The sequence below is a fragment of the Frieseomelitta varia genome, unplaced genomic scaffold (assembly GCF_011392965.1).
Source record: "Frieseomelitta varia isolate USP_RPSP 00005682 unplaced genomic scaffold, Fvar_1.2 scaffold_925, whole genome shotgun sequence".
Classification (NCBI taxonomy): Eukaryota; Metazoa; Arthropoda; class Insecta; order Hymenoptera; family Apidae; genus Frieseomelitta; species Frieseomelitta varia.
In genome coordinates, this window is record NW_025110729.1 from 46,130 (window position 1) to 55,780 (window position 9,651).

Genomic DNA, 9,651 nt, shown 5'->3' on the forward strand with positions numbered 1-9,651 from the left:
TCAAGTATGCCAAAAGTCAATTTAGAACGAAACGTGTTAGGGAAAAATTTTATTGCACATTATTGCACTCATTTTCATACTCATTGCACTATGAAAACAAATTAACAATTAAACGATCATTCTCTGTATTGTTAAAAGACGTATTATTATTATTGTATTATTACAATGTCGTAAGGATGTATAAAAATTCTTGTTCAATACGTTGTAACATTTATTAATTGCTCCATTCGAAATGAGAAGAATAATTTGCAAATTACAAAATTACAACTACAAAAAATGGTTCTGAAAGAAATGAATTAATTAATTTATCAATGAACCTGAGATGCAAGAAAATTATGATACGTTATACAATAGAGTGTATTTATAAACTCTTCAAAAGTGAAAGGATGCATCTTGCAGGATACACGCAATGACCTCCCAGCTGGTTCAAAGTTCAAGGACACGATGTTATTTCTATTTTTTTTTTATAAAAGTCAAAGAAAATACTATTATAAAAAAAAGACTGTTTCTTAAAAATTGAACGGCCTAACTATTAAGTAATTTTTGACAAATTTCGACGGAAAATTAGTTTATTTTCTCAACCTCAACAATTGCTCTTCGTAGATATTACAAAGATTATTATTTAAAAATTTTCCAGATTGAATTTGTTTTAATGTTTCACGTTATAATTATCTTACGTTTTTATTCATCCAATCATCCTGCTTTTTACGGTCTACTTGTATAAAAAATTGCCTCAAGAAAGTTTACGCATTTACTTTAGATGTGGACGTAAGGTATTTAGCAAAATTTTCATTTTAAATATTCAGTTCTGATCAATTATACGAGCTTACGTAGTAGGTATTATGCAAATAAGAAACAAATTCACAGCACGAAGCAAAACAGCTTTAAAACGTAATTTAGCAGCTATTTCTATTCGTATGACACTTCAAATCACAATGAAATCATCTGATAGAACAGTTATTAAATTATTTATTTATTCTAGAAACGCTTAACTACAAAGTTACGGATTTAATACTATGACATTAATATTATTACACGTGGCGCGAATGTATAATTAATGAAACGCAACACCGCCTCGTGTAAATGTAAATTTACGAAGTCACACAAGTAAATTTGTCTCGATGTTTACGATCCACATCGGCCAAGAAGTCCAGGATTAACCTCATCGCGGTATCAGGAAGCAATCTAGAAGCCGTACACATTCAAGGAAAAGTTTATGATTCCAAGAGACTCCATCAGTTGGAAAATAAATATGTTTAGATATAAGTATCTAATCTAAGAATTGAAATATAAGTATCAATCTAAGAGTAAAAATCTACTCGACTTTCTTCGTCCACGTTCAAGTAATAAAATTAGAAAATAATTATGTTTGAATGCAACTATTTAGCATCATTCTAATTATTTTATCTAATGGTGGCGGATAGTTAAGAATTATTTATCTGATGGAACTTGGTTAAATTTAAAGTTAAATTGGATCGATGAAGATCTTTGAAGATCTTGTGAAATACCTATTAATAGAATTTAAGGTGAAAAGGCATCTAGGAATCGAGTATTCAGTATAATTTCTTCTAATTGCTTTGATTATCTCTCTAGCAGCATATTCAGGTGATACCACACCGAATATGTAAGGAAACCTATAAAAGTCGTATATGAAATCGAATGAGATCAAATTATTTTATTAATCATATGTACAGTTTACCTATACTTTGGATCTCTGGCTAGTCCAGTGTCCACGTAAAACGGATAAACCGTCGTAAATCGTATATTAGAATATTTGTGGTCCAATCGTAGCTCCTCGTGAAGAGCCTCCATTAATCCTATAAAATTTTGACTATCATCGATTTTATATTGCTTCAAACGATTTATTTGAAGAAGACGAATAGATATTTTAATATTTTAATGCTACGGTTTTATGTATTCTTAGTTGTTTGAAAATTATATTTGGAATCAATAAAATAGCAAAAATTATAATTAACAAAATTAGAGTTAAAAAGAACTATTCGAAGATTATAATCAGACTGCAGATTCCCATGAATTTTATAAGGAATTATGAAATGCAAAATTTTTCCAGAACACGTACTTAACACGTGAAACATTTCTCTACCGAGGTGGTTACTTCTTCAATTTGATTCTTCTTCAATCGCGTTCTCAAGAAGTATGAATTCGCATAGAAATTTGCAGTCCAGCTGTAATGACTGTTTCAATTAAAAATTCCTCTACCTCTCATAGCAAATTTGGAGGAACAGTATGCTACTTTCTGCGACACACCATATATACCGCACATACTGCACACGCAAACTATATGTCCCTTTCTGTTTTGCACCATTGTTGGCAAAAATGTTTTTATCGTCTGTCCAACAAACATTTAAGAGTCAAGCGAACATATGCAATTGTTAATTTGTAATTTTATAACAGTTTCTTGAATTTTATAACATATCATAATGGAACGTTCAGAGGAAACAAACCCAGAAGTTTGACAAGACATTAACGTTAAATGTCTTTTCTATAAGATCCGATTCTTGGTTGAAGAAAGAACGATGGTATAACACAGCGGCGTTATTAATCAGAATGGACACTTCCGGCACACCGACTTTTCTCATTAATCTTGCTGCCTCTCGGACTTCTATTCTTTTTGATACATCGACTGCGAAACCATAAGCCTAAAATATACGTGTATCTTTCACAAGAATACATATACGTATCTTGTTATGGAGTTGTGTGTCAAAAGTTCAAAAAAAGAATATTTAAATAACAATGACTTTCAATTTCAAACTTTTAAATGTATTAACTGTAGAGTCTAGTAATGTAAAAACAAAATTGTAAATTAAATTAAAATCACTGTAAATTATCAATTATGTACATGCACATTTAAACTACTATATCAAATGACTTAAATGGATTTTCATGTATTTCAGATATTTAAAAGTAAAAACTTGTTTTATCTGCTGTATATTATGATAAAATGTTCTATTTTATACATTGTTGCATATAATTGCATTTCTGCATTTTCCATTTTCCATATCCATAAATCCTTTATTTTTTCCTGTACATTTGTAAATTTACGCTCGAGTCTACGACCTCATTGACACCTCAGAAAAATTCTTTTATAATCGACAATATGATATTAGACACTTTTACCACAATTTAAATGAACTCGTCTCTACTTTAATTCATCTTTCATTGTTTCTTACTTCTCCACCATTTTTTGATACCATGCTCATGGTCGATCGATTCGCTTCGGTATCTACGTCCCAACAAACGATTATACAACCGAGAGAGGCTAATTGGATAGCCAATTCGCGGCCAATTCCGCGTCCAGCGCCGGTTATCTAGTGAAAGTACACGAGAGATGGGAAAATAGAATGCGAAGACTGAAAATATTTTAATTATTTACCAGCACCGTTTCGCCCAGCAAGTTCTTTGCTCGAGGTGGTATAATCATTTTAAAAGTGGCCACAGCCATGGCAACGGTAATTCTCATTGACAGAACGAAAAGATCGTATAGCAAATGAGAGAATGTCAAAAAGCTTTTCATACGGGGCATCTTAATTTTTCTTCTCAATGCTGCTTGACTAATCTTTATTGATGAATTCAAATATCAAACATTTTCAGGATTTTCTTTTACTTCGCGAAAATATATTTACATTTCCCTTTATTCAAGCTCGATCGGGGAATAATTCGAAGAAAATATATATTGCTGAAGTTAGTCAAATAAATAAGTTGCATCTCTCCCTTTCGCTTCAACGTAAGTTCAATTCGAACGTTCCCGCCTTTCTTACGTTATGAAAGTAGTAATACCTACCTTACCAACTCGCAGTACATCTCCCCCAACAAAAGATGAACAAAAAAACTCATCGTAAAGTAATTAATTCCAAATCGTGTATCTGGTGTATTTCTGGAATTACTATCGATTCGTTGTTGATTAGGCAGTAAAACTGCAATGAAGTATCGAGCAATGAAGACTGCGATAAATCAGCGAGGCAAACGTTCTGTAGAGTTTCTCATCTAGATGAACGACTCGTTCAATAGAAGAAAGCATACTGATCCTTCGTGGCGGAGAATGTTTTCATTCCTCGGCGTTCGTACGAATATCGTCGATTTTGTGACACGACAACAGTTCTTGCCCCTTGTGCGTTCACCTTGTTAAATGTAATCAACGTCATGGACATACGCGGGATAGAAGTTACAAATCAGTTGCGGGTAAATAAAAGATTTATGCTTTTACTTGGTTGTGCGTACTGGCCGTTCTACTCGTCCGTTCGTTGTGTTCAATAATTTCGCGGACGCAGAGTTTTGAAACGATTATTAACGAGCATCTGATTATCAACGTGCGATAATGTTATTGCTAGGTTTCGATGATTCACGCAGTACAATTGTAGTCTCATTAAGGCAGTATTTAATATATAGTTCGATCAATTTATTGATCAATTTGCATAGAGATTTCATGCAAATGTAAGATGTAAAAAGTCGCGATAAAGCGAAAATAGATGGATAGAGAAAAAAAAAAAAAAGGGGGGGGAAGCAACGAATTACTGCAAATAGAAACAATAGAACTAGTAATAGTAATAAGAAATTGTAAAAATTCGCATGTCTTTCCTACTTTTATATTTATCAGAAACGTCGTTAATAAAGATTACCATTCTCTTTTTCAGAGTGCCATTCGTGCTAAATTATTGGAATTGGGGATAAGATACGATGAGGAACTGCCAGATTATATTTTGGTGATGGTTGTAAATAAAAAGTCTCGCCAGCAGATGCACGAGGATCTGTATCTGTTTCTGGAGAACTGCACAACACCATTTGTCGATTGGCTGCACGATCAGGTATTGAAAAAGCTGCAAAAGGTTACCGTTGCCAAGAAAAGATCGTTGAGAGAGTTTGTGCCGACAGTCGTCGTAAAGCAGGAAGAAGAAAGGAAAAAGAAGAAAACATCAACGACTTCGTTCTTGGAAGATCAAGCTGCCACTCAAACCGTTGAGAAGCCTTCTAATAAAAGCGTGAAGGATGACAAATCACTTCACAAGCAAACTGCAAAGGTATCCTTGTTCAATCAAAAATTAGAGACTACGCAAAGTAAGAGTGTAGTCGATAAGCCTGTCAAAAATGTCAGTAATGAAGTTAAGCCAGATGGTGCATCGAATCATGCTGTTCCCCAGCAATCTGTGACGAAAAGAACACAAGTAAGCGACAGTCAGAATGTAAAAGAAATAAACAAAGAAGTTTCAACTTTGGAATCTTCTTCCAATAACAAATCCAAAGAGTCTCATACCGACACAAAGATAGATGATGGATCATCTAGAAATTTGAAGAGACCACTGGATACGGCAAACAGTTATAAGGAAGGCTGCTCGGAGAAGAAGCAGAATGAAGCGAAGAGGTCAAAGATCGAAGAGGACGAAGATGGCACAATAGAGGATAACGCGAAGAGATTGAAATCTTGCGTTAACAAACCAAAAGTCACGTCTGTTGTATCTGTAAAAAATCGTTTGGGCGTCGTGTCGTCCAGAAAAAAGTTCGAAGTCCACCGAGAGAAAATTGACTTTGAAAGTCGTTACAGACAAAACGAGAAGCGCTTCGAGAAGCATCGGGCCGACAATCGGAGTAATAATTTTTCGCGGGGTAGGATCTTCGATACGGAGGATCGTATGAAGAGGAACCGCGAGATCGAATTGAAACACAATGAGCCTGATAAAGTTAGCAATATAAAGACTCGGCTGGGCAATTCCAAGGTCGAGAAAGCTACCAAAAATTTAGAGTTAAGGGAAAAGGCGAATTCTAATTTAAAGGCAAAGCCGATAGAAAAAACGACGGGTACCATTAAAGACCGTTTGGGGATTGCAAGTACCAATAAATCGCCTAAACAATTAGGGAATAAAGATTCTATAGAATTTAAGAGCAAGCTCTTGGAGCAAGATCGCGACACTCTGGCTAACAATAAGAATATAAAGAACAGATTGGGACCATTGAAGAATAATTTCAAACCAGCGAGCGTGAAGTGTGGCTTTAACTCGTCGATCAGGCGCTCTCAAAGTAGCGAGGACGACGACTACCTCAATCTAGGTGCAGAAGAAGAATTAGACGATGAGACGCAATCTGTAGGTACAGTCGGACCTATCAAGTCTCACATAATAGCTATAAATAAGCCTGCGCCAGCTAAGACTGAAAGGAAACGAACGAAATTGTTAGAAAAGAATAATAAAGAATGCAGCGACGCGGAAGAGGAAGTTGAAGAAGCCAAGATACCCAGTAAAGTAATCGTAACGCCAAGACCTCTGAAACCATTGCAACCAACGCAAAAACGCGCCACACAGTCACTTTTATTGAGAGCTGTCGCAGAGGCAAATCAATCTGTTGTTACGCAAAAGAATCCCGAGCCATCATTACTGGTGTGTACAAAATGTAATAAGTATTAATGTCATTTACCAAAAATCAATTCGACATTGTATATTTTAATTCAATAATATTTTTTTTTCTTTTTCATTAAGAAATTTTCACAAGAGAAGAAGCAGACGTTGAAGCATCTTAAATCAGCCGCTGTACGGGACATGGGTCAAAATTTATCTGTACATTTGAATTCCAACAAAAGATTGGTCATGGAAAAGATACAAGTAGAATTAAATACAGATGTTTCGGAATCGAAGTCAAAATCTTGTGAGTATAATTATTGTATTCTTTTCTTTCTTTCTTTCTTTCTTTTTGAGAGAGAGAGACATGTATGTATAATACTCAAAATTGTTTCTCTAATATATTTAGTATTGTACGGTCTGTAGATGTACCGCAACCAGTTACCGAGGAGCACATGGGTGTCGTAATGTCTTTATTTCAAAGGAGCGACGACAACCAAAAATTTTTAGTTACACTCAACGGATATAACAACAACTTAATGAAAGATAAGACTACGTCTGACGACGATGAACAACTGGAAATGGAGGTATTTAGTAACAAACTATTTAAGCCATCAATTTCATCCGATTCTTTTTCTCTAGTACTATCATTAACTTGCAGGTAAATGAGGAGGATGAGCTTGCACTATCAACAATCCAAAATGACGTATACGCTCAGAATGAGTCGGAGGCTTCTGTTTTTCAAGTAACGGAAATGGAAACCGAAGGCGATATGAATGTAAAAGATAGAACGGAAGAGAACAATGAAAACTGCAATACAGAAAACGTCGAGAAAACCGATGAGATACCGAAAAAAAGGAGAAGACTAAGCCCGATTGTTTATAATAGATCCCATTCACCGAGCCCCACGGACTTAAAGTCCAGCACGTTATTAACGACCCCATTATTAACTAAACGTAAATAATATAATTTTACTAATTTATACATGAAAGTGTTGCAATATAAATTTTACAACAGTTGTTTTTTGCATCCAGGTCTAGATAAAAAACCATTAACAGAGAACACGGTAACGGTGATAGATAAGTCAAAAGAAAAATGTAGATACTGGCCAAATTGTACATTAGGGAATAAGTGCGCGTATCTTCATCCCCTTGTTATGTGCAGGTTATTATTACATTTAATTTCTCCCATTTCTCACTATTCGTTCACGTCAGTCAATCTTTTTTAACTGTTGTTTATCTTTTCCTACATTATAGTGCGTTCCCTGCGTGTAAGTTCGGAGACAAGTGCGCTTACAGACATCCCAAATGTAAATTTGGCTTGTCTTGCACAAAACTAGGATGCGTGTTCTCTCATCCCGCCCAACAGTGCAAGTATCATCCATTCTGCACCAAACCAGCGTGTCCATATTCACACCCAGTACCGGTCGCTGTGGAGACGTCTAGTCAAAGGGCGAAATTCACGTGGCGCAGGCGAGACTGAGTCATACCATTATACAAACGATGTACAAATTTCCCTTTCCTGTAGCGATAGATCGACATGTACATTAGCAAGGATACTATCACACAACTATCTGGTTTACAGTAACAAAACTCGATACAAAAGTAGCAGATAACAGTAATAGTAGTAGATTAATGCTGCCAATCACATTAAGTTAGGCGCCTTATCAATAAGTGAACTAACGAACGATCGAAAAGTATTAAGAATCTTTGCTTTTTACTCGGATATTATCTTGCATATTCATAGATCTATAGTTTCCGTTTCCCGCGCACGTATTGCACTTTACGAATATAGTATTATAGTAGCGTACTTCTATCTATCATGATCAAAGATCTTTCCTTAGGGTATATCGTTTACTTTCATTGCTGACGATAGTATTCTTGCTGATAGATGAAAACAAAAAATGATATTCTACTTTGTACAAATGAACAGATCTACGTTTCGATTGCTTTGGACGAAATTTCGATGTTCGACTCATCCAATTTGTATCATATATCACGTCGGCTCACGCAGCAGCGGCTTGCATTTGTTGAGTAAATACATTTGATAGCGTTATAATTTTATTCGTTCCCCGGTCTACGGATTACGGACATTACACCCTCTTATTATTCACTCTTATCATTTCGATGATCCAGCGGACTGTCTCTACTCGTTTTCTCTCGTAGTTTTAAGGAAGCACCAATGAAATGTTACATTCGAAATTAATACGCCTTTAACAAGTAATATACATGATTGTTAAACGTAACCGATGTCTTTCTGTTCATTATTTTCGCCTGTGTTTAAATGAACGCAATCACCGTTCGCTTTTTTATCACGTTATATCAAGCAGAAATCTACCCTCGAAATTCACACGAACTCTATTTATTAATCGATGGCTGTGCAATTGTAATTGTCATGATATGATTTTTACTCGAACGTTAAAAGGACAATCGTTCGAGGACGAAGGAACGATGCAAATCTCCTTCGTGTAATTTATAATTTATATTACCTTGCGTGAGTTTAGGGGGGAAAAAAAGAAGAAAAAAAAAAAAAAAAAAATTGGAGGGAAAGCGTCGCGCGAACGGAAAAACACGCGGGAAACGCGTGTGTTTAGGTTAGGTTCTGAACGAGAGCTAGGACGATGGTCGAGGGAATTGGCGGCGGCGCGGGCACAGGTCTCGACAGAGACAACGACGCCGATGCGACGGTGGAAGAATCGGGTGGCAGAAGGTGCGAAAAGGACGGCGGCTCGGGGTTTACACGCAGTCCTTATTTATGCGCGCCGGCCGGCGACCTCGGATAAGAGTTTAACACCGCGGCATTATTTATTCGTGCTGTGGCATGCGCGCGCGTTCTCTCTCTCTCTCTCTCTCTCTGTCGCTCGCTCGCGCGCGCACGTTTCTTTTAAAAGTTCCCGTGAAAATGATACCTCCGCGATGAATATAAAACGTACGCCCACGCAGCCGACATGCCGACACCGACACTACCTCGTCGCCCGAGTGGGGCCGACTCGGATATTATACGAGGCCCTGTTCACACGCGCGCGATCGACGTTAACACCTACACGGACATCCGCGGAGACCGCGGCGGGACCGCCGGGTGAAACCGACTCGTCGGTCGCCGAGGGGCGCGGAGGGCAGCACCACGAACGGTGGAGAGCCGCGCGGCGCACTGTTGCAGGTGTAACAGGCCCAACATCCCCGTCGAAATCGGAGAGTTCTGCCTAGGAAGGAGGCGAGAGATAGGCGCCCGGTTTAAAGTTTCCCTTTTTCGAGCGCCGCTTTCGGTTCTTTCTTCCTTTTTTCTTTTTTTTTTTTTTTTTTTTTTT

At 36.9% G+C, this 9,651-nt stretch overlaps 2 protein-coding genes across 2 annotated transcripts; one reads left to right on the forward strand and one right to left on the reverse strand.

Moving 5' to 3' along the window:
* Nucleotides 1-1,091: 1,091 nt before the first annotated feature.
* Nucleotides 1,092-3,544, reverse strand: LOC122537711 (epidermal retinol dehydrogenase 2-like). Its single transcript, XM_043671119.1, has 7 exons — nucleotides 3,395-3,544; nucleotides 3,192-3,329; nucleotides 2,466-2,660; nucleotides 2,221-2,350; nucleotides 1,700-1,817; nucleotides 1,509-1,634; nucleotides 1,092-1,185 (listed from the first exon to the last, which is right to left on the reverse strand). The coding sequence occupies exons 1-7, from the start codon at nucleotides 3,542-3,544 to the stop codon at nucleotides 1,092-1,094; spliced, it is 951 nt and encodes a 316-aa protein (XP_043527054.1).
* Nucleotides 3,545-3,775: 231 nt separating this feature from the next.
* On the forward strand, nucleotides 3,776-8,847 carry LOC122537710 (zinc finger CCCH domain-containing protein 14). The gene is made up of 7 exons (XM_043671118.1): nucleotides 3,776-4,200; nucleotides 4,653-6,386; nucleotides 6,486-6,651; nucleotides 6,771-6,931; nucleotides 7,006-7,300; nucleotides 7,379-7,508; nucleotides 7,601-8,847. Exons 1-7 carry the CDS (start codon nucleotides 4,162-4,164, stop codon nucleotides 7,824-7,826), a joined length of 2,751 nt encoding a protein of 916 aa, XP_043527053.1. The 5' UTR covers nucleotides 3,776-4,161; the 3' UTR covers nucleotides 7,827-8,847.
* Nucleotides 8,848-9,651: the final 804 nt, after the last annotated feature.